The 27,945-nt window shown below is 40.1% G+C and overlaps 1 protein-coding gene and 1 long non-coding RNA gene across 4 annotated transcripts in view; both read right to left on the bottom strand.

Annotated features, from left to right (window-relative positions):
• The window catches only part of SPIDR (scaffold protein involved in DNA repair), a 203,117-nt gene that overhangs the window by 52,752 nt on the left and 122,420 nt on the right, over positions 1–27,945 (bottom strand). For all 3 annotated transcript variants that reach the window (XR_014316874.1, XM_082752975.1, XM_082752974.1), the window contains exons 9-10: positions 17,376–17,586; positions 15,430–15,680 (exon numbers count right to left, since the gene is read on the bottom strand). Coding sequence is in view for 2 of the 3 variants with exons in the window: in XM_082752975.1 (XP_082609101.1) it covers positions 15,430–15,680; positions 17,376–17,586 (462 nt within the window). In the remaining variant the exon portion in view is untranslated. The remainder of the gene's footprint in view (positions 1–15,429; positions 15,681–17,375; positions 17,587–27,945) is intronic.
• Positions 1,297–4,854, bottom strand: LOC309874625. Its single transcript, XR_014316875.1, has 4 exons — positions 4,774–4,854; positions 2,344–2,409; positions 1,504–1,573; positions 1,297–1,328 (listed from the first exon to the last, which is right to left on the bottom strand). It is a non-coding gene; the product is annotated as an uncharacterized lncRNA (long non-coding RNA).

A 27,945-nucleotide genomic window follows, 5' to 3' on the forward strand; every position in this document is an offset into this window, starting at 1 on the left:
TTAAATGTGTGCCCTAGATATTTTGCATTAATTTCCCTGCGCATTCTGCATGTCTGTAAGCCTGCAGCAAAGATGGAAACCACAATTCTCTGCATTTTTCCCAGTTGAGCACTGCTGGGCAATGAGGCTGGGGTATGGTGGGGTATAAGTGCAAGGCTCTGAATTCTCAGGACAAAACTGTCATCATTTCATAATAAAAACGCCCTGCTTTGCATTTTTATTTATTTAATTGTTTCCCCACTCTACTGGAGGGTTTAGCAGACACAAGCTGGTGTCTTAAAGTGTTGGTGAGAACTTTGCGCATTAAAAGAATCGACCCTACCCCATCTTTCACATATTACCATCCTGTCAACTCCCACGGGAAGCTGCCCAACAAGACCATCAAACTCACTGCCTGCGGCTTCTCCCAAGATTTCAACACTTTTCTGCACATTCATCCTTGATCTACAGTGCTCAGTGTGGGAACACTCCTCCAGTCTTACCTTCCTTTCTTCTCCTTTCCTATTTAGAAAAGCCTGGTCAGCCACCACTTTCTCCATGAAATGAAGAAAACCTGCGAGTTTGACTAATTGCAAGAACACACTCAAATAAGCTAGGTGATATACTGCTGGGAGCAAAACATTAGAATTTTTAGATTTTGAACATGAAGGCTTGGAAAAACTGGACTTGACTTGTGGAAGAAGCTGGTAGTTAAAGGTCATTGATAATTGACGAAAAAAAAGAGGTAGTTTGAATATTTCACAGTTCACAACTGAAGAGACAGTTGGTTTACTGGCACCACAGCTCAGATTTTAGCAGAGACCATCATCATTTAAGATTAGTCTGGAAGACAAAATACAGCTCAGTATTTCCAAATAGTAGAAAGGAAAAACTATTATTGGTAAATGGCTCCACATGAATAATAATGGAGATTTTTGTTCTCTTCTGCCATAATGTACATATGTTAATTAGCAATGAAATGTCTAGAAACCTTAATCAGGTTCAGGCACATGAGACATGCAGCAGTTTGCCTGGACTGCTCACGTGCCTTAGTGTTAACAGAAATTTTAACAGATGACTGAGACAAATAAAGGAGTATGGGGGAGAACAATGGACCCAGTAAACAATCTACAGAAATCAGTGTTAATTTATTCTACTGCCTCTTATCTTTATTAATGTTGTAGTGTTTATGGATGGCTTTCTTTAATACACCAACAAAGTCTCCGATTCCAATATTTCATTAAGGATCCCTTCTTCAGCTTCCATTTCATTTGTACATCTGTATTCCAAGAAAACTGATTCACTTTTCTTAAGCAGGTAACATGATTATTTCTGAGATCTGAAAAATACTAAGATGACATATATACATATGTATACATATAAAGAGAGAGGGAGGGAGAAGTTGCATTGAGCTGTTTTGCAAAGGGGCCAAGAGAAGGGAGTTTTCTGGTAATTACTCAGCACAAGGAGCAAGGTATACGTGAATAGATTAGATAAAATTAGTAGTTGTTAACCTAATATCACCTGATGACAGGAATTGTAGCTTTATCTCTCTCCTATCCACGCCTCCCGCATCATGTGCCTCATTAGGATACTACTGAAAGAACACAAAAGAAAAAGACCCTTCCCTTAGTTTAGCCACCAGAAAGTCAGGGGTAAAAATCCTATCAGGCTTGGTCAAAGAGATTTAGTTTGGTTTCAGGGTATAACTATGTACTATTTCACATTATCACAGCATTTGAGTGTGAAAATCTGTGCCATAAGCAGGTACTATATCAGGGCCAACGGCATCCTGGCTTGTGTCAGGAATGGTGCAGCCAGCAGGAGCAGGGAGGTGATCGTCCCTCTGTACTCTGCTCTGGTGAGGCCACACCTCGAGTGCTGTGTTCAGCTTTGGGCCCCTCAGTACAAGGACATCGAGGCCCTGGAACATGTCCAGAGCAGGGCTACGAAGCTGGTGAAGGGCCTGGAGCACAAGGCCTGTGAGGAGTGGCTGAGGGAGCTGGGGGTGTTTAGTCTGGGGAAGAGGAGGCTAGGGGGAGACCTTATTGCTCTCTACAACTGCCTGAAAGGAAGGTGTGGGGAGCTGGGGGTTGGCCTCTGGCAGATAATCAGTGATAGGATTAGAGGCAATGGCCTCAAGTTGTGCCAGGGAAGGTTCAGGTTGGAAATGAGGAGCCATTTCTTCTCAGAAAGAGCAGTCAGGCACTGGGACGGGTTGCCCAGGGAGGTGGTAGTGTCACCATCCCTGCGGGTGTTCAAGGAAAGGTTGGACGTGGTGTTTAGGGACATGGTTTAGTGGGGACACTGGTGGTGGGGTGATGGTTGGACCAGATGATCTCAGACTCAGAGGTCTTTTCCAACCTTAATGATTCTAGTCTCCTTATCTCCAAACACATGGTGCTTGCATCCTCGAAGAATTATCAAGACCTTTAAATTAAAGAGAAGAGACAACTGCCTAAGGGAAGGGATTGGTCAGTCCACATATGGCTATGTTAAATGTATCTATCAAATCAGGTGTCACAGGAGCACAGACTTTCAGAAAACACTAAAACCATCATTGCCATATGTTTGGAGGAAAAAGAGATTGCTTATTAATCTACATAATCCTGTGATATGGTATCTAATATACTGATTTATGTCCATAATATTCAAAGCTAGCAGCACAAATTATATTGTCCCAGCAATCTTTGTGGGAAAACTGTTGGATAAAACTGCTTTTCCTAATTCCCTAGATTCCTCCAAGCAAGTTCTTGCACAGAGGTTTTAGTTCCAGTCACAAGAGCATAAGGAGCAAATGAGAAAGGACCCTGAATGGCTGAACAATCAATTCAAAACAACCCCAAGGGCCAGCACATGATGACACCACATACGTCATTTCAATGTACATAATAAAAACAGCTTATGAAGCGCTGAGAAGAACAGTAAATATGAACAAAAATGTTTTCTATCATATGTCAATGAACAAACGTCTCCAGCAGATTTACTGAATAGCGCAAAACATTCCAGTAGAATTTTGTCGGTTTGCATTAGAAGGAAGAGTGTGAGTACATCAAAGCCCTACTTTGCCTGAGCAAGCAAATGATTCTTTTGGCCTTCATAAGACTATCCGACATAGAAATCAGGATGAACTGAGCTTTGACCCATATTTGTGAAGGTAATACTGAGCCAGATCACAGAACATGCTCTGTAGGAAAATCTAGATGCTGCTGATATGAGGGGTTCCCACCTGTACTTCGAGGGTACAGCTGTAGGCACTGAACACACATAATTCATGAGCTGCACTTCCACGGCCTCACAGGCCTTCCAGAGCTTGTGGCATTCTTTTCAAGTGGATCATTAAGGGTGGTGTACCTAAATGGATGGGTGGAGGAAATTTATCTGAACAGGAGATTAGAAGTGATTCAATTTTGGGAGATAACCTGATTTTTTGTCTTGGTAACTGACTATAGTTCAACTATGTGAGTTGACATTGGCATCTGGAGCTACTCAGCAGTTTCACATACAAGTATGTCATGCAGATGAAAAAAAAAATAGCATTATAAAGCTTCTCTTTGTGAACCAAAAAGTACAATTTTGACGATGATGATGGCTGATGTAATCAACTTTCTTGTGAGAAGGCTAGGATGAATAAGGGAGGCTAAAGTTATTTACAATGAACGTTTTGTAATCCCCTGGTCTCAAAGAGTTCACTACTAACAATCGGTAGGATAGTGATAAAGATAAGAAGAATGAAATTCGTGCTGAGAGCATTTCAGGATGACCTAACCATCTTCTCTTGTATCTGTAAAACACACTGCAAAGTAGTGGCAAAAGACCTGTGAAGAGGAATAGCAATAATGGTCTTGAGAACAATCCTACCTTCCTTCCTTAGGAGAAGAAACCCTGAAGGAGGCCAGTCCTTAAACTGTTGTAGTTCCAAAGCTTTAACTATGAAAGTGACTAAATTATCTGTAAGAAAGCAATATGCTCGTTCTCCACCCTTTACAGAAATGCAAAACAGAGGATAAACAAAGTTTTGTAGTTCTTTAGGTGCCTCTGCTGCTGCCTGAACATGCAGAGTTGCTGGAATTGCTCGGAATCACACACCAGAGGCCATGGCACTTGCCATAATGGAGCTCTAAAACCAGCATTTCTTGTGCCTTCCTCATTCTCTGTTTTGCAGCTGCTTTTGTTATTTATTTTTAAACAGCCTTCTGACTATCCTCAAAAAAAAAAAAAAAAAAAAAAAGTGCAAAAACTGGGGGAAACCAGAGAAGGATAGCTGAGCCATCAATTCTTCTGGGCCAAACCCTTAGGTCCAATTCATCCTATGATGCTGCCAGCCGCTTACATCATTCATAGCAAAAAAATTAGCAGTCCAAACTGGTGTATTCGAGACTTGCTGGAATATTGCTTATTCCCAGCTCATCCTAAAAGCTAAACAGAAACTACTTTCTGTGGCTGTGTAGTTATAAAACATTATTATAAAAATAATAGCTTTTAAGCAAGCCATTTAAAGATGCAAATCTTATGATTTGCTATGCTAAAAGTTTTAGCATAAAATCCCCTTGAATCCTGGAGGGTTTGCTCATTAAGAAGGTGCATGCTGTTCTAATATATATCCTATGTCAGCACAAACAGCCTTCATGTAAACACACGGCCGTGAGTACCATGAGTAACAACTCTGTTTCCATCAGAAGCCCTTTATCCTGCGTAAGAGGTCTGCATGCTAATAGATGTCCTAGGCTAACGTTAACTAGCTACAGCTGGCTCACGGCTATAAAAAGCATTAATGAAAACATAAATACTAACTTCTCCGCTTCCCTCAGCCCGGACGTCAAGGCTGCGCAAAGGCATCACTTTCCAAGCGGTCTGTGTGAATGAACTGGCTGCTCCGAACCAGCTTGCTCTGGTTCTCCAAAGTTTGTTTACTGAACAGCGTGTGCAGAGAGAGACACACACACTGAGCATGGGGGCTGCAGGGGGGGAGACGAGCCACGGGGCCGCCTGGTTCACCCAGCGAGTCCGCCCTCCACCCAGAGCCACCGGCTTCTGGTGACGGCTCGAATAAGGGAAGGAAATATCCATTAACCGGGGAACTGACCTACGGACATGCGAACGTCAGGCTGCGCTGGAGCTGAACACGGGCTGGTTCTTCCTGTCTATCGCTTGGCTTTGCTGTAACGTTGCTAGGCGTTGCGTTCGAACAAACACTGCTTGCGGTGACATACGCAGGCGTTAGAGCCCCCTGCGCTCTAGAAACTTAACGCACGATTTGTGTCGTGCCAAATATATAAAAGTAAATCGCAGAAATAGACTCAGATTTATCAAGTGTATACACTGAAAAGGAAAAGACATCTATTCCTGGTTAATGGGAAAGAGGATGCATGCAGCTCTGGGGTTACAAATTTAGACAGAAACATCAGGATAACAGAGCGCTACAATGCTCAGAAATTTGTATCCAGCCAGGCTGCACATACATTCTTGTTCTCGGACTGTTTATGTGCTATTTTAAAATGGTTAATTTTGTCCTGAAAACAACTGCTTTTTCAGCTCCTATATACTTCAGTATGTGTATTTTCCTTTTTTTTCTTTTTTTTTTTTCAGATTTATTTCGCGTTTCGAAATAGCGGGTATCTTAAAAATTCAGCTTCACAAGTCCCACCAATAAGTAAGAATCACAGCTTTATTTCTTTTTAATTTTTATAAATTAATTTACATACAAGGCTGAAAAGGAAATTTTGTATTCCTCACCCTAAAGACACGCAAAATTACATTTAAAAAAGCAAATGCTATTTCCAAAATCATAATTCCTCGTTCTCGTGATTTTGTCCCATGCGTAATTTCTTTATTTCCTCTGACTTGCATTACCCAAACAGCAACTCTAACCACATGGGTCACTTCCAAATCTAGCTTCCACAGATTTAACAACTTGACAGAGATCACACTCAAGTTAGAACAGATCTATTTGTCCATGCAGGAGTTTCCTAAATCTAACATACAGATGTAACAAACACGCTATCTGACATGGTGTAAACCTTTGGAAGCATTTAAAAATTTGGCTTTTTGACATCTCCCCCTCCTCAGTGTGTATATCCTGATATCCAAGTCACTTCTTTCAAATCCACGACACTCTGTTGAACCGTAGCAGAGTTCCTCCCCACTTCCACTGTTGAAGTGACAACAGTCTGACAGCTGCCAAATGTCCCAACTTTAAATGGCTGTTTTCTCAGAATATTATTGCTACAATTCTCTCCCAACCCCTGGCAGTCCAAATGTGGATGCTGAGTCAGATACACAGGACCATCAGAATATATATAGATGAGCTCCTACCACAGATATTCTTAATAATTACTAAGCAGCCAAGGCTGTAGCAAGACGCTATGGCAGGGTTCAGCTCCCTTGCAAAGGAAATACAAACTTAGAATTAAATAGAAAATATCGAAGAATAAAATATATACTTTTGCAAAGATTAGGTGCTGAATGTTTTTGTTAACAAGTTCTTTCACTACCTATTTGTGTTAATAAGATCAGTTTATAGCTGTATATTGAAGGTGTGACATAACTTGTTCCAATCAAATTAATTTCCTTGCACATTTTTCCTCACGTCAAGCGGAACTTACAAATTCTGGCATTTGTTCAGAGGCAGGGGAAAATACATAAACCCATCATTGTAGGACAAAGACAAAAACATCTGTAACCGTTGTGACTAGATCATATTTGAGTTCAACAAGGGGGAAACTTGCTGCCTCAGAGAGGTAATTCACAGCCGGAACTACGTAGGCTCAACGGAAATGAATGGGCAGAAAGAAAGGTAACTCACACAAATGATATCTCAATAAACTTATGACCACTCTCACATTTCCCATATGAGGGCCTCAACTCCATGCATTATGTCCATCTCCAACTACCCACCTTGTAACTCCTTGCCTGGGACTCTCATTCCACGATCCCAACTACTTTTCCCATCTCTCAGTGAAACCGCAAGTCCAACACCATCTCTTATCTCTTATCCATCTCACTAACACTGTGTCCTTTGCTGTTCCCCTGGTAGTTTACTCAAATGGAAGTGAGCGTCTCCTTGCTGGTGGAGTTCCTTTAGCAGGTACTGGATTGGGACCACAACTGCACAGCTGTGGAAGGGACTGTCCCCCAGCTGTCAGGCTGGCACTCATAAGTAGTTGTCCTTGGTCTAAACTACTTGAGAAACCACTGAAAAATATCAAATCACTTCATACTTTCATAATAATTTCCTTAAAGCCATCTTTCTCGGTACAGGAGAAGACGAGACAAGATCACGCAGTGACAGCACAAGGTCTCAGTGCAAAACTGCAGCACAAATACATCGGAAGCAGAAAAGCTGTAGGGACTCCACTGCATCTTGCACTACAACTTTGCTCCTACCTGCTCTCTATACTTGTGCATACATGAAATTCAGAGGATAACTTCCTGAGCAGAGGACCAAGCATAGAAACAGGGAGAGACTGCCTGCTGCTTTCATTTCCACCTTTGCCTCCTGTCCACTGTTGCAGCTGCAAGAAAAGGCTATGGGGAGCAATCGATATCCTCACCCCACGTTCAGGTGGCTCTATGAAGTCAGCTTCAGACGCAGCCCCTGCATCTCTAGTCACATGGATCAGCAAACGCCTCTGAAGTGGAGGAAGCAGCTGCACAAAGCCATTGACAGTAGGCTGCTGGTCACTGCCTGATGGGTCAGATTAGCACCTCCAGAAGGGCAGGAGCTGGAACTGCTGCTGTGAGAGCCTTCTCAGTGCCTGGCATACCACCAAAAGTAAATGTACTGGAGCTGGAAACCAAACCACTCGTACAGAGCAACAGTTTTTAAAATATGTATACAAAATCCTGATATCACATGATACTGAATGAAACACTGCAAGCATGACTAAGAATTACACTTTGCAACTTCATAATATCATTCTCAGCCCATTTACGTGTAAAACGTCTCTGAAATATATTTTGCATTGAGTTCCAGCCTTAACCACTTCTATAGCAGTTTGTCCAGAGGATCTCACACTGCAGCCAAACAGGGGCCTCAAATCACATATCTGAATTCAGTGAGTTACAAAACCTTCAAATATGTGTCGGGCAGTTTGTACCAGGTGAATCTTTTTTTTTTTTTTTTTTTTTTTTTTTTTTTTCCAGTTACTATAGGATGACAATTACAAAAATAACAATCTCTTAAGCACCATTCCATTCAAGCCTTTACATCACAAATTCATCCCAGGCTCATAACTCTTCTCATTTGAGGAGTATGTTCTCCAGACTTTGCAAAGCTCTCTGTAGCAAAAGACAGAGATGATGTATTAACTGCAGCGAGCTGGAACATTTCAGCGCAGTTTGTATGGATCCCTACCCAGTGTGACACTGCTGACTTTCTCTGGCTGAGAAATGGAACAAGAATAGCAGGCATTGCAGCCAGTCACAACCTGAAATAGACTGGCACGTGAGATAAAACTTAAGTGTTTCCAACATTTATAAACACAACCCAGTTTTAAACCACAAAGCTTACTGACAGAATTAAGATGGTCACCTCTGAAGAACTTTATTTTTTGTATTTTATAAATGAAAAGTGCATAAAAGCTTATGATACAGATGTACAGGCCTGTGTCCCAGTAATATTCATCCCTTTCAAAGTCTTTCTTTTCTGAATTGTGTGCCCATTATTTCAAAACCACACTGAAGAATGTATTCCTAGCTCTGTCATCCTTGGGACAAGATACCTCCTTCTTCCCAAAAGAGTGCAATTACGTTCGTAAACACCTTTACAAGGAAGACCCATTTTTTTTATATCCAATTTGAAGCTTTTTCAAAGATGATGACAAAAAATTATTCCTAAGAGTCTTCCTTTTCAGAAACGTGCTGTTATGTTAAATCTATGCTGGTATTTCTTTGCACACTCACTGATCTATACAAATACTTAAGTTTGTGCATAAAGAGTGCTTATGTGCCTAAGTTGCACAGAAATTACATGCAATATTTGGGTGGTTTAGATTTCTTTTTCAACTGTTAGCTCAACATGTGTCCATCTAGGTATTTTTAACATTTATCACTGCTCATGGCTCTTGCCTTCTGTACCATGGTAGCAGGAAAACAAATTCCAGAGACACAATCTGGCTTTTATAAAAGTTTTGGAGAGCTCCAGCATGACTTTAACACTTCCTCCCAGTCAGGACTGAAGTCATGTATTCAGTGAAAGGTAGGGGTGTAAAACACACGTGGATGATTTCTGCACTCAGTTCTGTCAACTGCATAACTCTCAGAGATACAAAAATTCAAGGGGAAGAAAGGTCAAAAACAAGGGAAAGATTCCATACCTTTTACGTAGGCCATCTTAGAATAATTCTTGACAAATAACAGGTGCTGGAAAATTACTATTCCTGGTTTAAACCAGACAATGTACAACAGCACATACCCTGATTGTGGCTGTGGGGCTGGAAAATTACCTTTTCAAATTGTTCACTTTCTAGTCCCTAAGCTGGTCTCCGCTGTAGGATAGCATATGGAGGACATCGCTCTTCCCATTGCCCCCAGTTACACATTCCCTCCAAAATGGTTGGTTACGTGGGTTCGGCCATAAAACAGCCAGCAGCAGAAAATGAGGTGCTCAGGTATAATCAGGTCTCCCCAGCTTTCTGAAGCCCTGTATGCAATCAGATGCAGGAGGAGTGAAAAGGTATGGTGACAAGGTATGCAGCAGTGAAAGTGCAACTCTGCATAATGATGCTTCCGCTCTATTTATCTGTCTCTCTATTATTTACATATCTCTGCAATTTCTCTCCCATGAGGAATACATCATTAAGTAGAGCCACTCCTCCTTCTTGGCCAACAAAAGACTCTTTGATGGGAAGGGGAGGGTTCTGTCCTCTGTGAACACATGGACATTTTACAGAACAGCCTAAGCACTTGATTATGACGGAGTCAGAAACTAGCAACCAGTGTCTTCATTTTGCTAGATGGATACAGGAGCATGCACACAGCCTTCGTTGGCCATCTGACAGTCGATTGCTCTTCCTGCCCATCTGTTTTCTGAAGAGACAGAATCCGCATCACACTGGTGGTCCCTACTGGCTACTGTCTTCTTGAGACTCTTTTCAGCAACTTTACCACTGCCCTGACATATTTTAGAATAATGGCAAATTATTTAATCACTGATTCCCAGTGCAGTGCTAGAAAACTGTGGTATGTGTTGGGGAGGGTCCTTTTTTTTTTTTTTTTTTTTTTTTTTTTTTTTTTCCTTTGTACAGAGTGTATCAGATAACAGTGCTTTCACCTTGCCCTTGGACAGAATAAGATTATGTAAATATTTAGCGCTGAAAAATAAACGGCAATGTCAAATTAACAAATTGTTGTACTACAGTGGCACTGGAAGAAGCCCAAGTTCCATCTATCCATCTGCAGCAGCGGCAGCAGGGAAAACAGACTTTCAGGGCTATCTGGGCAACAGCACAGGGAACCCACAGTGTTAAACATACAATACAGGTTGATGTCTCAGCAAGACACCTTGATACCAGGGTTGTTTTTCCAACAGTCTTTTGTCTTCTGCTTTGGTGGCTGTAGTTTGAGAATTACAAAAAGAGCAGGGTGGAGGAAAGAGGGAATAATCCAAGTGTCAGGGAGTCTTAACCATGCTCAAACAAACAAAAAACAGAACAGAAAAAAAAAACTTCAAAGCAAAAACAGGTTACTAGACCTTGAACCACAGCTGTTACCAGAACTATTACAAGCCTGTCAAGTAGCAATTAGACTACTTTGCAAGAGTATTAAAAGAACATCTTCACTTCTGAGAAGGATCTGAAAAGGAGAAATCAGAGAAAACTTCTAGCTTATGGAGTACTCTCTACTGCACTTCAGTTACCTATTTCCTGTTTATTTCCCACTTGAAAAATCACATCCCAGAAACATAATGTAATTTTAAAAAAACTTGCATTTATGACCATTCCATTTAAAATGTTTTCTTGAGGGAAAAAAAAAAGGGACAAAAAAAAAAACAACAAATGGAATGCTGTAAACAGATTTAAGTCAGCCACAAAAAACACTCTGACAGATGTTAGCATCTGTGAACATGGATCTTTCATGACAGTCCTTTCCAATCTGGGCTCTTTTCAAATTAAAAAAAAAAAAAAAAAAAAAAGTGGAAGCCTTAAGTGTGCTTTACAAAATTTCAGCTAAGTTTTCCATCCCAGAAGGGTGGCTTTCCAATATGGTCTCCCTCCTTGAAATGCTAGTTGCAGCACTTGATGCTCAACTTTTAGTTGTGCATGCTGCCAGACAGGTTAACACACTGCCTACACTTGTGTTATGATAAACAGCGAAGATCATTAGATGAAGAGAGGAAAAAGGAAGTCCAACTCTGAAACGAGTTAGTTTTACAGCATTACACTTTGCCAATAAGGCAGTTTTAAACAGAATTACATAGGAGCAGACTACATAGGAACTTGCAACAACTTGCTAGAGCGTATAATGAATCCCAGCAACTGACTGCAATGTTTCCACTCAAAAAGAGAAATGTTACTTTCCCCACACTTCTGTTTCTTTCAGCCACTCAAACAAATGCTTGGCTCTTCTACATATTTTGCTCCCCAAGGGTCCTGCTTGCACAGTAGCTGGCCTTTCTGTTTCTCTGAGATCCGGCAAATTGAAAACAAAATATAGAGTAAAACTGAAAGAATTATTGATGGGTAGTGGATAGAGGCTGTTTACATTATTTTTTAAACTAAATGCATTGTCTTTCTTTTGTTCTTGGAATAGAAACTCATTGTAGGCTAGGGTGCTACCATTCAGGTGGGAAGTAGGTCAAGACATATGCCAGGAGAAGCGAGTGGAAAATGTCTTTACTCACCCACAAAGATTTTAAAATCTGGATTCACAGCTATAGCTAGCATTGTTTTATTTTAGAAGTGCTTAGCTTTTCCTTCTCACTAGACAACACCCTTTTCTGTCCAGCTTCCTAACCCAAACCTTGTGAGTGCTCTGACCAGTCTGACTGCCTCCTAGTCCTAAAAATGCATCTATTTTAGCTTCACCAACTATCACACAATGATCCCTGTCCTTTAAGGAATAAAACAGACCAGCTCTATTTTTTACTGAACTCACGTGGCCCACTCAAAACAAACAGACACTGGCTAAGAGCAAAATCCAAATTATACACTGCTTTATCCCAGGAACACAAAGTACAAGGCCGACACAGTGAGTCAGACACCTCAACGCCAGAAAGCTCCTCAGGTTGACAGGATTCTCCCTGGGATTCGTGTACGCAGACAGGCCTTTCTCAAAAGTCAAAATAATCGGTTTTAGACAAATATGTGATGTATCATTTGTAAAAGTATCTCTCTCATCAGAAGGGAAAAAAAGCAGCAAAAAGTATGCCAGGAATGCTGGATAGGGGCAGACAGTCACAGCAAGTCATATTTTCTTCCTCCCCCCCTAAAAGTCCTTAAGCATGAAAAGTCCATTTGCGAGAACAGCTAATTACTGGGGGGGAAGGCAAATGATTCAACAATAACATGGGGAATGTGAGAACAATTTAAGTATGACAGAAGGCAGAGAACTTCTCAGTCTCTGTAATGGTTTCTCAGTGTCCTATGAAAATGCTGAGATACTTCAGCTGAACAGACTTAAAGTCTTATCACAGTGCTTATTTAATGTCTGACTTGAAGGCTTACTACCCCTTTTGCCCATCATTAAGAGGCAGTATCCTATAAATTTATCTTTACGAATGACAACAGCTAGATTTGTATATGGCACTACCAGGATTTCTGCTTTACTCTTTGAGTTTTAAGCAATTCAATGAATCGGTTTGAACACCGAAAGCATAGGTTTCTTCCATAATTTGCCAGACTTTTTCTAGAAACACCGCTTTCCCTAGTCTACGTTTCATTTCATGCCTCTATTCATCTGTGTTTTCTTTGCTCCCTGTAGCAACAATTTTCAAGTTATAGAGGAGTGCTGCAAGAGAAGATATACAATAGAACAGCCTACAATGCAAATCAAGTAACTACTCACCTACCTTGATATTTAATTAGAAACTGTTGTTTACAAAACAATGAACTATCTAATCCATCTGGCTTTGTAAAATACAAACGCTGCTTTCATGGCAGTTTTACTATGTAAAAAGAAGTTCAGGAAGAAGAAAAAGAAGGTTTTCTTTACAAAAAGAATGGGCCATCAGTTGGTTCAAAGGACTGCCAGAGGGCGTTGGACCCTTTAGCTCACTATCAGGTGACAGACAGACATTTTTGATAGAGGAGAAAGGTCTCATGTGGATGCTTATCAGCCATGAAAATAGCAGCTGATAAAGCAATGTGAGGTGTACCTCATGCTTCACTCTTTAAAAGAAGTGTTTATTCTCCCCCTTTCAAAAGAGGAAGGGGGGTGATTCCTCTCTTCAGGGTACCTGGATCCAAAAGACAAGTCTGATAGCTGTGAATGACGGCCACCAAGCTCTTTGAACTAGAACACCTACTAAATTTGAGGAACTTCCAAGAGGCCAGTTAACAACTGCACGTGGGAATACCCAGCTACAGCATGAACTCATAAGCAAGGGCTCTCGTTTTCATTTTATTTCAAATTCAAGTTTGGCCTAAGTGCAATCTGAGATTTCTGTTTTGTTTCACCCCATTCCTGTGAAGGGTGTGGACTCAGGCAGGTTAACTACCTGAAACTGTGTGAGCAAGTTCAGTATATTTTGCATTGGAAGTTGAAAAGTAATTATGGAGATCTATCACTGGAACTGTGCTAGAATTGACGGCATCAAAAAATCAGCTCAAGTAAGAGACTGCCAACTGACTTTGGATCACATGTAGCCCTCTGGAAGAAAATCTACACAGAGAAAATCAAAATCACAGATTGATGTGGGGCTGATAAAAGTTCTTTGCTTCTCACTTTTTTGTTTGCTTTTAGTATGTGCAGTAGCAAGAACGACTTAAATACAAAGCAATGACTTCACACAACAAGATGCACCAATTACTTTCTAAAAATAATGCAAATTAAGTGCAATATATTATACGTAAATGAGCTTTTACAAAATATTAGGATCAAGGCTATTGACAATTACTTTTTTGTGAAGGATGACTGAGCATGTCTTTTAGGAGAGAGGAATCTTCCTAAATTCCTCCTGGAATGAGGAACGAGTGCTGCAAACTATACAGTGGCTTACAACGTAGCAAGAATTTGGAAGAATTCCAGTATTTCAAAAAATCAAGAGGGACCTGCAAGCATGGTATTACCACCATCTGCGGGGTAGCTTAGAGGAACTGAAATTCTTCAAAGCTTTGAAGTTCTTCAAAACCTATTCCTAACTACATCTGGTGAGTTTTCAATGGGATCTTTTAAACTAATTGTACGTCTCCATTCAGGTCCTAAACTCTGCAGGGAGGGAGATCTCCTAATGACCTGAAAGACTGTTCTTAGAAGCTTAACATAAGCTCTGCCACTCTAGCTTGCTTCAATAAACTTCCTCAGTTTAAAAAAAATTGAATGCATCTGTCTTACAGAATTTTAACCCATCAGAAACCTAAAGTTAGTGCAAAACCTGAAGGAAGGAAATTTAATAATAGACACAGCCATCTTAGATACAGTTGCTGAGAAAGGTTTGGAAATCAGTCTTTGGTCTGAAACCTTGAGGATCATAAAAGGAAGTTTGGTACTGAGCAGAAGGGAAAACTATGCCTGGCACATCTTTTGTACTGAAGAAAACAAGGGCCCAGTTTTGATTCCCTACACTGAAAGGGGATCAGTGTCAGGACGCAAAGATTAAAATAGAAGACACTAAGAACATTGGCCTAAAGCTGTATGCTCTATGGGTTTTCCGTATAAGATTTCTGCATTGGTGTTAATGTTTTGACACCAGATCACTTTTTACTACAGAGTAGTTGAACTGCTGTGACCTCCAGATTTCCAGAAGTCATCAGGAGTATTTTTCTGTGGCTTCACAATGGCAGTTTGCACATGTATGCCTATGTTTCTCCAGCAACATCTGCAAAAAATCCCCATTTTAAAAAAGCCTTTAATTTTACCATCTCTTCCTGTATCTCTCTTCTGTTCCAAAAGACCGCTCTAGGAGCCTAATTTACAGTAGAGCATACAGGAGACTGGGATAGGTAAAATAGAAGTGGTTCATGGAACAGCTATTGTGTGAATCTCCAGAAAGAATATAGGATGTCCTGAACCATCACTGGTTCACATTAATTCATTTTCAATCTTCCTTTGATCTTTTGATGGAACCCATGAACTACAGACAGATCTGTCCCTCCTCTGGGCAGCATTACTTCTATTTCACGATACACCTATTAAAAGAATGCCCCATGACTGTCAAGAAACCTGCACCTTGCCGAATGTGCACACTCCTGAAAGCTGAGGACTATGAATGACAATTCAAAACTCTCTCCTCTGTGGTTTCTCATACATTACAGGCTCACCAGGAAAGCTCCCATGTGTCTTATTACTTACCTAACATTTAGTGGATCTGGATTTACCATGGGTGTTGCACAGACAGGCTTGTTTCCTTGAATCTGGCTTCTGAAACCTTCTCTTGCAGGCAAACAGTACACTCTTTGGATAACGACTCGTACCTGCACTTCTCTCCATCCCACTGCTCCTTGGCTTTCCACCATTTCAAGCAGAGAATCATTAACAGCACTCAGTGCTATGGGATGCTCTTTGGAATCACAGTTGGTATGGATTTGTGGAGCACAAGCAACCTGATGAAGGCAAACCCATTAACAGAAACATTTAGTGGGATGTTGAAACTTTATAGTGCTAAAAAGTACAAACATGAAAAATCACTCCAAGAAGTGAAAAATCAGTTTCAAAATACTTACTGCACATTAACTAACTTACAAAAGACCAATGTCCCGTATTTATTACGGATTTTTAATAAACACTCAAGAGAGTTCAGCACTCAGCACTCTCCTGTGTTTGACTGGTGCTCTGCAGCAAACTAATTAAATCCATGAGAGATCAGGGTGACAGTAGGCGGAAAACAGAACTGATACTGGTATTTACGATTCTTCCCCTTGAACTGAGTTTCATTTTTACTTCAGTGTTCTGTTTCTTCCTTTTCTAATACAGGGGTAAAATCTGTCTGGAATACTTACAGACTTTTATATTAATGTGAAAATGAACAGGTGTTTAGTTTTGGAGGACAGGAATTTAGTCCTTGGACCTAGTAAACTCAATGTAAAATGTTTTAATTAAAAAATTAGATGACTAATGAAAGTATAAAACCTTAATCTAAAGGTGTAATCCTTAATCTATTCTTTAGCTGCTTCCCAAACTTATTTCATAAACAAATCATCCAAATTTCCAAAATAGATTTTATTAATAAAAACATGCTACATTTTACCTCAGTTTAAATAAGTAGTTTCATTAATTTTCATTTTAAAATAAATCTTTCTTTTTTAGGAAAACAAATCATACGGAAGTATAGCCTAACATTTTCCATATATAGCAGCTTCCCAGCATGAGCCAAACTTTCTATTTTCAAATGTTTTTTTTTTTTTTTTTTTTTTTTTAAGCTGGTTGCAATGAAATGTTTTTAAAGTATTACAAACCTTACTACAAGTACTACCTACCAGTAGAGAAGCAAATTTACAGTATTTATAAGAAAATGCTGGTGTGATGATATGTTTGTCTATGAAGGACTTGCAACAAAACTTGACTACTGAGTTTTAAGTTAGATGGTTTTGTTAGGAAGTATTAGGGGAATAAAGAAATTGTTCTGGTTTCCACATATCATAGCAGAAGCTTTTTACCAGAGAGAGTTGTAGCAAGAAATTAGATTAGGATTTGCTTTATTTTTGAAATTGCTATCACAAACTATCAGAAACCCAAACCCCTTGAAATACACCTCAGCTGGTACAACAGCTAGAGACATGTAGAGTCTATCTGGATACAAGCAAAATCACAACAGGAAAGTAAACAAATTGCAGAGAGGCTGGAAAGGAGGATGCCGTTACCAACTGATGTGTGAAATGAAGGACAGGACTGACAAGGAAATGAGTTAAGAAACATGAGTGGAAAAGGGAATATTTATTAAAAATAATATCTTAGTAGCTATTATCTTAACAGGAAATTGATTTTATTTCAAATAATGCTTGGCTACTCAGCCATAAAGAATAAAAGAAAAATCAATGAAAAAACAAGCTACAATCACTGTTTAACACAGCAGCGAGACTTCAGCAAAATAACCTCTCAGCAGTTCATCTGGATGGGCCAGAAGCATCTGCTAAGAAAATATTATTAAAAGAAACACCACATATTATTCAGCCCTGGCTAAATGAAAACGGAAACTGAACAGGTCAGTAATTTAGGATTTTTGTTTTTGTTAGGCTTTCCAAACATCTGCTCACCAACTCTTACACAAAGCAGTAAACTGTGAACCAAATGAACCTTACCTGGTTATCTGGAGATTCCCGGGGTTGCTCATCATCAAGGTCATCTAGTTTGAACGTCTGTGCCAAAGATACAATATTCTTTCTAACAAGCATCTTTGTAGGACCTTGTGTCTTCTTGCTTGTTTCTAAGTGTTCACTGAGTAGCACCTTCTGACTGAAATATGTATTCATGATAATAGGGGCATCTGCATTTTTAAGAAGTAGTTTTTGCCTGGAAAAAAAAAATATAGTCAGCATCAAATCCTTTACAAGTTAAGCTACAGATAAACACACTATGTTAAGATACACGGAGTATTTCTCTCCCATTTGTTCTGTAGTTATCACAAAAACACAAAGCACGTTATCCAAATTGCAAATAAGCCACCTCATAGATACATTCAGCTGGGATCAGTCCTATCAGCCCAGGCACAGCTCCGTGCCCTGCTGCCCCTAGCCATGGCGTACACCTGGAGTAAGCCGGGCTGACAAGCCCCACGAACCCCATCTGGCTTCACTCAAACACCGCTTGGTATCCCAGCGGTGTCACTGCAGAAGCAAGAGCACCAGGGATGCCTGTCTGGTTTCTGAGGTAAAGGAAGATGATTCCTTCTGTTCTGGAGGGGTTCAGAGAGCTGGCTCTGCTGAACCCAGCCTGGCCCCTTCGGAGCAGGATGTCCCTTTGCTCAGTGCTTCCCACGAAGCAGAATCCATGCTCATCGCAGCCAGTGTGGAGCCCTTCCTTCCTGGTTCCCCTTTCCTTTCTAAAAGCAAACTTCTTATGTCTTTCCTGCATATGATTCTGCCTCTCCATTTACTTCCTGCATGTTTGGAGCTGTCACAAACTTGCCCTCCAAGACCCAGTTTTGGTTTCTAGTGTTCATGTCAATTCGCAAATAGCTTCGCATGCAGCAACTTCTTGCCTGACAGATTAAGGTAACAGTTGCAGTATTTCTAAGCACATAATAAGTTAGTGCCTAAGCACATCTCAGTGTTGTTGATGCTGTTTCATATGCTGGTATCATGGTCATATTTAGAAATACACCTCTTATACTCACAGGATATAAATCTTCTGAAGTCAGCTAACAAAAACAATCAGTAATCTCATTTTCTAAAGACCATCAAAAGAGAAACAAAATTCACTTAGTGAGTTTATTGCAGGCTGTGTTTTTCTGCTATTAGATTTGTATCACTTGGGAGTAAAACAAGGCCTCCTGCCTTGGCAGCAAAGCCGAGCTGACCTGAGTTCAGAAGTTACCTCAGGACTTCAGTCTCCAGACCACTGAACAGTTGCATTATGGAGACGAAGCTAGCTCTCACATCCATGACATTAGTTGTCAAAATGCAACCAGACTAATTAAAAGAAGAAAAACACGCCCTCAAAAATACATATTTCTGATCTCAGTCCATACAAGATCTCAGCCAAATGTTGCAATATGGTCCGCTTTATAACAGAGCCCTTTATTCTCTACACAGAGGATAGCTACATGGAAATTAATGCATGCATATTTTCAATGGCATAGGAAGAGTAGCAACAAGTTATTAAATATAATCCCCATTTTTTAATAATGAGGAAAATAATGCAACATAAGATGATCTCTGCCTTTTAGAAAAAAAAAAAAGTACACATTTTAAAGTACTCCTTTTAAAGGAGGCTTGCAACTTAAAAAGTATGAATCATACATACAAATTACAGAAAAGATTTATTGCTTCTATTTATGAACACTCACGGAAGTTATGGTTTGAAATAGAAAATCCATGAAAAGTTCCAGCACAAAACTGTGCACTGAACCTCACCACAGTGCCTTACTACTATCTGGGAACTCAGCAGATATAAGCAGGTAGTAGTTTGCCCTTCATGGCCATTCATTCAGTCCCTTGGCTCCGGGTGAGTTTAACAAGCGTCCCAGCTCAGAAGAGTATGCCAGTAGTTCACAAGGCTGCCAAACTGATACTGGCTGGTGATCTTCTGCACTGCAGGATTTACACTAAGGAGTGTGCTCAGCCAGCACACCAAGGCATCTCTGACCTTAGGAGATTTTCATGTCCAAGCTGTCACTACTCCCTCTTTTCTTAAGGACAAAAATGTATATGAAGTTTGCTACTCATCTCAAGCCAGTTTTGTCTGTCTTTACAAGCAGATACGGAATGAAAATTTTAGCACCTACTTTCTGGAGACGTCTGTATTCAGACCCAAAGTAAACAGGAAATCTCTCTGAACATGAGTCTGTTACGTCACTAATGCCAAAAGAATGTTTGCTTGATCTAAATCATCTCATTCTCTAAAAAAATACTGACGCTAGCACCAAATCATTCACAGGAACTCTGAGGTTTATGGTGTTATTTTTATTTTCCTGCTGCAGATATGTGCTGAGACTTTATTTATTTATTTGTTTTTAAAGCAGGCAGGTTTTTACTGATACTCAAATTACGTGTCCCATGGTTTTGCTTTGCCTATGCATTCGGTGCTTTGATTACTTTTTTAACTATTAAGAACTTTCTCTCTTTCGTTTTCATCATATCTGCACACGGGTAATACCATGAATTAATGGCTAGTCAGCATTTCCATGAAGAAAAAAAGAAACCTAAATACACTTTCAGGAGAGGCTCTTCACTTCTTTTATCTCACTAAAACCGGCTTCTGTAATGGATCATTTCTTTTAGACCCGCATACCTGTACATTGGCTTAGTAGGAACTCTTCAGCTAGGTCAGGGGAATGATCACTGCAGTCTACTTGAATTTTCCCTATTTTTCCTATGGGCAGATTCCTCCCAGGAAGAAATGAAAAAGAACAGCAATAAATAGAAATGATAACCAATTGAAATGAAAGAAAGAAAAGAATTTAATGAAAAAAGAACGTAATAACATCACTATTTTGTATACAGGTATATGGCTAAATGGAAATATTTCAACCTGGTGTAGTGGGAGGTGTCCCTGTATGAGGTGTCCCATGGCAGAGTGGTTGAATGGCCTTATGGTCCCTTCCAACCCAAACATTTCTGTGATTCTGTGATATTCTACTCCAAGAAAGGCAACTACAAGTGCATCATTTTCTACGTGCCTAAGCCAACTGAGCATATTCCAAATTTTGGAAACAAAACAAAAATGCATTTCTAAGAGAACCTGTTCTATGGAAACTGTGGTAAGACACAAGAAATCACGAATAAGGTAAAGGTGTTTTAAAAAATCATTACAACACACACCAATCTAAATACTGTGAAATGAACACTGCTTTATACTTTTCACTGTGAGGATGAATTTTATCAAAAATAACATAAGATAGAAAATACAGGAGGCAAGCATCCCATAATAAATACATAGGAGTGCTTAGGTTGTGTGGAATGCCAGATGGAGTACCTCCACTAAAGAAAGCAGTCTGGTCTTACAGATACCAATCTCAAGATTTCTTGACCATTAAATGACTGAGACCCTAGCCACTGAAGATGGACATCACCAGCTTCAGCGCTTAGATATTGGAACATATGAATTCATTTAATGACAACTCCTTCCTTTTCTATAAATTCTTCCTAGTCTTGCTCCGCTCAAACAATCTCTGTGGGATGGGAATTTTGATTATCATCATTACAGAAAACTCTGCATTGCCACTGTATAATGAGACATCATCTCATTAATCAAATTACACAGAAACAATAGAAAGAAAATGAAGTTCACTACAGGCTTAAAAAAACTTCCCTTGTCCTCTCTGATTTCTTCTTGCTCAGCCCATGACCACCTCTCCTTACCACAAAGGCCGCCATGTTACAAACACACACCCACACTTGTGTGCCCCAGTTCTTTCTGTTTGACTGGAAGATACGGACTCAGGCAGAGAAAGCCAATCCATCTGAAGCAGCTGGGGAAAAAAAATCCCTTCCACAAACCACCACCATGGTCCTGAGCTGCACGTGTTGCCCCAGTGCCTGAGACACCACAACTGATCCCCCAACCTCCTGCACCTGTCCCAGCTGTAGGTTCTCCACAACCAGACGTAGCCCAGCTTCCACACCAGTGGATCCACGTGTGTGGAGCAAACACACTATCTGCTGTGTTGAAAGGATGGAAAAAGTCCCCCCCCAAAACAGAGATTTAAGGATGGCTTTAAGAGTTTTCTTGTACACTCTGTAGGACCCTCTTCACAGATGAAGTGTTAAACGGGCAATTCAAGCCTTCTGCGACCGCTCTTCTCCTCTATCTGCTTCCCGATAAAAGCTTATTTTCAAAGAATGAGAAAGAGACATCATCTCATTAATCACATTACACAGAAACAATAGAAAGAAAATGAAGTTCACTACAGGCTTAAAAAAACTTCTCTTGTCCTCTCTGATTTTTTCTTGCTCAGCACAGCATATTTAAATGTTGAATTGGTCATCCACTTCCTTAATAACTGCCTTTAGAGGAAAGGTCACTTGTAATGACCTGAAGTAGAGACTGTGAACTTTTTACACTACAGGGCATTTTTTTTCCTGGTATGCAGACAATCAACAATTGCCGTAACTGGTCACATGCTGGAGTAACATGAGGCAATAATGTTATTTTTTGTCTTGCAGCAGCAGCTTCTCTCTCCAAGGATGTAGCTTGCTTTTTCTCTTTTTTTTTTTTTTTTTTTTTTTTTTTCTCTTCCTCCCTCCTGTGATGAAATGGCTATCTGGCACAGCGGGCGCAGGAGATCTCCTTGCCCACCGCTCTGTTCATCGTGGTCTACCATGATTTCTGACACAAAACACTGCAGCAACCTACGGCAAGAAAAAGTTTCGACGTGAGACAGGGTCTTAATCCCGCTGTCAGACAGTCAGAAGGCTTGCAGTGTGGTTTGCCCTGCGCAGCCCGCTGTGCTCGCTTTCCATCCACGCGCACAGGCAGCGAGAAGCTCTGAATCTATGGCAGCAGTTAACTAACAAACCACAAACTTCCGCTCGGTTGCAATGACATCAAACAATGATGATGGTTCGTGAACTCGAGATGACTTTGGATCACTTTAAATTAGAGAACGCTTTTTTGTTTGCTCTCCCTGGGCATTTTATTGGCCTTTTTTTTTTTTTTCCCCTTTCTTTTACAAAGTGCAAACTGCTTCATGCATTTTTTGAAGAGCACAGTGTATTAGCTGAAAACTCTCAACACTTCAACGACCTACAGCATGCACTGTAATTATGAAACGGGCTAATGTCAAGTCTCAGAACAATGACCTCTGAGTAAATAAGACTGAACCTCCATCAAGCAGAAGGGCAGTCACATGCATAGAGTAAGAGCACGTCAGAACCTCATGCTGGTACCCAGAAGCACGAGGAGTCTTCCCCTGTGTGCATACCATACAGGGCCCAGCCCTGATTTCCTAGGAATCATTTATTTTGTCCAACATGGAAGAAGTTATTCATGCTACCTCTCACTTGGAGTTGAGTGCCCTTTGTTTGCAATTTTACCTGTGAAAAAACATAATGTGTCCAAGGAATGGCTGAAGCCTCCAATAACAATAATTAAGAAAAAAAAAAAAAAAGGCACAAGTCCAGACTGATCTCTGTCCACCTACCATCCGAGGACAATAACTATCTTTCTATTAGGCGGTTCGAATCAAAATGCAGCTTGGAACTGGTCTGTCTTCTGCCAAGCCTAGAGATCACCCAAACAGAGAATTAGCTAGTTAACAAAAACCTCAACATGACCAACATCCACGAGTATCTATTCATCCAAATGTGAATAATCTCACCACTCATGTGAGTCTCTATCAGCGTCATTTATCATCACTTGAACAATCTGTACAAGTTCTATGTGAGCTCACACTTTCAAAAGCAGAATTTCTTCCTTACTCTCAAACTCAAAGGCAGAGAACAAAAATCAGCTGGTATGTCTTTCTTTCAAATTATCTTACTCAAAGCAACAGTTTCTGTGGGACACAATAACTTAAGATTGTTTTATTTTCTCCATTAAAAGAAAAAAAAAACACAACTATTAACCATTGAGACCAATGTCCAGAGTCACTTATGTCAAATATACAATTCTCAACCTTGCCAGGTTTCCAAGGAAGTGAAGCTTCAACACCTCAGAATAGCAGATCTGCAGAAGATATATCAAAAAAAGCATTCAATCTATGTCTAAAATGCCTACTTTTAGAAAATGATGCATTTTATTTGTGAATTGCTAGACATTTGTCTCCTCATTGGAAACGTATTTTATTGGAGACCTCATTCAATGAATCCAACACACAGAGAAAAGGCTACACAGCTATTCAATGTATATATTTTGTTATTTACTACCATTTTACTACCAATTTACGACCATTTGTCAAACAACTTTAACTGAAATGCTAAATCTAAGGAAATTAGTACAACAATATAAGTAATGGGGGAAAAAATCTCTATTGTAGCCTAAGTTCCTTCTGTAAAATATTGTATTTTGCAGCAAAACTATCTGTAAACCTAAGAAATCACTCCAGTGAGAAATTATAGTACACAAAGCCAAGATTTGTATCACTGTATCATTTTAATAATTTCCAAGTAATCGTAAACTAACCACTGGCTTGCCATAGTACTAACCGTCTTTTGAAATGTGACACCCTGCAACATGAAATAAGTTGTATGGAAATTTTCATATTTAAGCAGAGCTCTGCTATAAAAAGTTTGTGGTTAGCATTATGCGCTCTTACATCACGCAGCCTGTGCTTTCACCTCTGCAGGGAGGTGCACCCAGTGCCTGCTGAGGAGGACATACAGGTCTTGAGATGCAGGGAAGCACAGAGGGAAATTACTGTAATTAATCCAGACATTACAGGACTGGAAAGTAGGGAAGTTTCTTGAAGTTCTCCAGCCACTTGCTCTGGCTGAGAAGAAAGCACCTGAAATTTCTAGTAGTCTGGGTAACAATTTATCAAGACAAAAGTTAACCTTTGGCACCAACAAACGAAATTCCACTCATGGGCTGCACAAAAACTCTCTTGAGTTCACTGGGCCAATACTTTTGAAAGGATTTGCTAAAGTCAATTTCAGTTGTGATGCTGAGACTTTTTAAAAACCTTGTGCACGAGTCTGGCACAAACCAGTGTTTTAAAGGTTTGAAGTTCTATTGGTTAAAAAACAAAACAAAACTGCACATAATAAAGCATTAAACTAGAAAGTTGCCTTAAAAACAAACAAAGAACCCCCAAACACTCCCACACGCAGTACGAGGGTGTTACAAGTAACGAGGGAGATATAAATATCGTGGTTATCTTTTCATAATCGAGATGTTATGAAAGAATTCCAATGTGTGTGTTTACCCCATACATCAACTTGTGTCTGACTAGCCACGAGCTCATTACTCAGAAGACTTTTTCTATCTGCTTCCAGTGCTAAACTGCACGTAGGGTTTGAGGTAGCTGAGGGACGATGCCTGAAGCCACCAGAAAGTTGAGGGATATGTCGCAGGGATTCTGAAACTCAAAGAACCAAACCAAAGCAAAAGAACAGAAGCAAGCAAAATGCAAAGTAATGTCATATTAAAACTTGTGGTGAATGTCAGAGATTGCAAAAAAGGCTGTATTGGTGTCAGATCAGAGGTCCACCTACCTCAATCTCATTTACAGTAGCAAGCAACAGATGTTTGAGGAAGACCACAACAATAAAAGAAAGCCTGTAGTAAAAGTTTTCTAGAATGCTCTTCTGTAATAACTTCTAAAAACTTTCAGCTTAGGGACTTGCTTAGGCAGAAACAGCATCCCCATGGTTAAAGAGTCCTCAGTATATTTTTACTTCCATGAACTTGAGTCTGCTTTTTACCACATGTACATTTCCAACATCCACAACATCCTGCATCATCCTCAGAGCTCTATAGTGTAATCGCACGCATGTGAGGAACCACTTCCTTTGCTTTGAATCTGTCCCCTGGTGGTTACACTGCTGCCCCCGACTTCTTGTTTTTATAAGAGGTAGTGAGCAACCATCCTTCTTGATGCACTTCCTAATTAGAGATCTTTATCACATCTCCCAGCCACTGTTTTTTCAAGATGAAGATCCCTACCTGTCTTAGTCATTTCTCATAGGGAAGTTATTCCGTACCTCTGCTTGTCACTCTTTTCGGATATTTTTCTACTTCTTCTACGTATTGTTGAGTTTGAGGGGAATGACAACGCAACCTAAAAATGCACCGTGAATTTCTGCAGTGACATCATGATACTTTTGACTCATTTCCAATAGGTCATACCATTCTGTACGCTTTCCCTGATCACTAGATGAAAATTAAGCTGGCACATTAATGAAACTTTTAGCACCCTAAAAACTCAGCCCTGAATAGTAACAATCCAAAGTCCATCCTTTCACATGCACTTTGTATTTACCTACAGTTTCTTGTAGGAGCGGTCAAATCCTTCCTCCAGCCCCAGTTCTAGGGCACTCTATAGAAGAATGAACATGCTCCCCCCTATCCTAAGCATTGCAAGGATCACAGCTTGCCAGTGAAGAGGAAGAAAACCTGCATTTTGTTGCACAGAAGTTGTCCAATTCTTTATTTCTCTACCAGTCACCAGGACACAATGGAGATCTGAAGCAACAGATGCCTCTAGAAGTGGTGCAAACGTAAGCAGTGTGGCTACCCAGATGCCATCGCACAGCACCACCACCCCTGAGGTACCCAGAGGAGCTGCTCCTTGGTCCAGAAGAGCTCTGCAAGACCCACACAGGCAGCTGAGGAACGTGTGCTAGAGTGAAGAGCTTCAGCTGAGAGTTTCTTTACTATTAAGTGACACAAAAAGTCAGGGTACTTTGTTGGTGGGTTCAAGTTTGGAGGATTATCAGGGAAACTTTAACAAATAAATCCCATTTTAAAATATGCTGTCCAACATTTGGTAGTGTCTTTTAAGAGCTTGGAATTCGCTATTGGCATGGGTCTTTTGCAAGTCCGTGCTCACAAAATCTTCACATGTGCATAACAAGAATAAATACTTATCCCTGAGCAAAGTCTGGCATTCAGAAAGACAGCTTAACAGATACATATGCTTGATTTTGTTTTCTTTGTTATTCTCTTCTTATTTGATTATTAAACCTGACACTAAAACAAAATAAAATGAAAAAACAACAAGCAAACAACCAAAACCACTAACAACAAAAAAATGCATCAGACTTGTTCTTGTACTTCTCTCCTGCTCTGCACATTTCCTGTTGTTTCTTGTCCAGGCTGTGGAGCAAAACCAAATTCTGGTCTGACCTCGAGAGGTCATTTCTTATACAGATACATCCGTGCTACCACCACATCAGTACAGGGAGAGTAAGTAAAAACAGGGTTCTGGATTCTGTGGTAATACAAGCAGGAACACAAAAGGTGGTGAGAACTTCTTAAATGCCACAGGGCACAAGAGCACAGCAGAAGACCCACTTTGAGCTAGTCAAACTCTGCTTGGACTGTAAGGTGGGCAGCAGCCTGAAGGCCTTAGTGAACCATGGCAGATAGATGGAGGTGGCTGCACTCCTGGCAGCTGGTGCCCAGAGTTGGACAGGCCTTAGCCCAAGTTTACCTGCACTGTGATACCCTTCAGCTTTATTGAGCTGTTCTTGGGTAGAAAAAACAACTTTTTTTTTTTTTTTTTTCATTGTGCTCACTGCTAACACTGATAACAGTGTAAAAAAAAAAAAAAAAAAAAAAAAAGGAAGGTAGAGGCTGTGTGGATAAGCTACTTACCACATAAAACTGTTTTAGGTGAAGTCAGAATAACAATGCTAAAACCAGAATCTTCTCTATAGAAATCCACACACCACCATTGGTGAAAACACAGCAACACCAGTGGCAAAAGCAGGAACTTTTTTTTATTTATTTTTAACAGAATCATCCCTGTGTAGGCACTGCACTAGTGATATGCTGTGCGAAAGGGAAGCATGGCAGTTCAGCTGGCCACAGCAACACGGCTGTTTTGTGTCCTATCAACAAAATACTCTTCTTTTTAGGGTGGAAAATAGCCTTCAACTGCATACATACTTTAAAGTTATCGCTCGTGAATTACTTCCAGATTTTCATTTTGCTTCTCTGTAATGGTACGTATCTTCTCACTTAAATCACAGTAGATGGAATCTATGGCATTGTTCTCTCACAGAGGAAACAAGGAAAAAACATCTGAGAAACAGCATTTAAACCTCAGTATCCTCAGTAACCTTGCCTTTTGGATTAAGAACACTGTTAGCATTCCTGTGCTACTTTAAAAAGATAATTGTACAGAACAAACAACAACACCTAATTCTAATATTGAAAACTTATACCGGTGGCCTCCAGGCCGTTGCTTAATTTTTGATTTGCTTTATTTCACTGAATGCTTGCAACGGCAAATAACTACCAGACCCCATCCAGAAGACTTTTTATATTGTATCGTATGTATTCATATGTAGTTTTACATGACAGAAAGTCTTTTTTTGGATTCATGCAAGAGGGCTGATGATTTGGCAGAGCAGACTCACTAATGCAATGAGATGCATGAAACCTTCAGTTGCTTCTTTTGTGATCTCATTAGCTCTTGTAAGCTAAACAGCTTCAGCATGTTTTAGGTTCACTTTTTGGTTTTAAAGATTATTTATTTCTAGAAGAAAAACAGTCTTTTTTACTTCAGATAGAAGAAGAAGAAAAATTACAGAGGTATAGTGGAAA

The sequence above is a fragment of the Aythya marila genome, assembly GCF_965140915.1.
Source record: "Aythya marila genome assembly, chromosome: 2".
Taxonomy (NCBI): Eukaryota; Metazoa; Chordata; class Aves; order Anseriformes; family Anatidae; genus Aythya; species Aythya marila.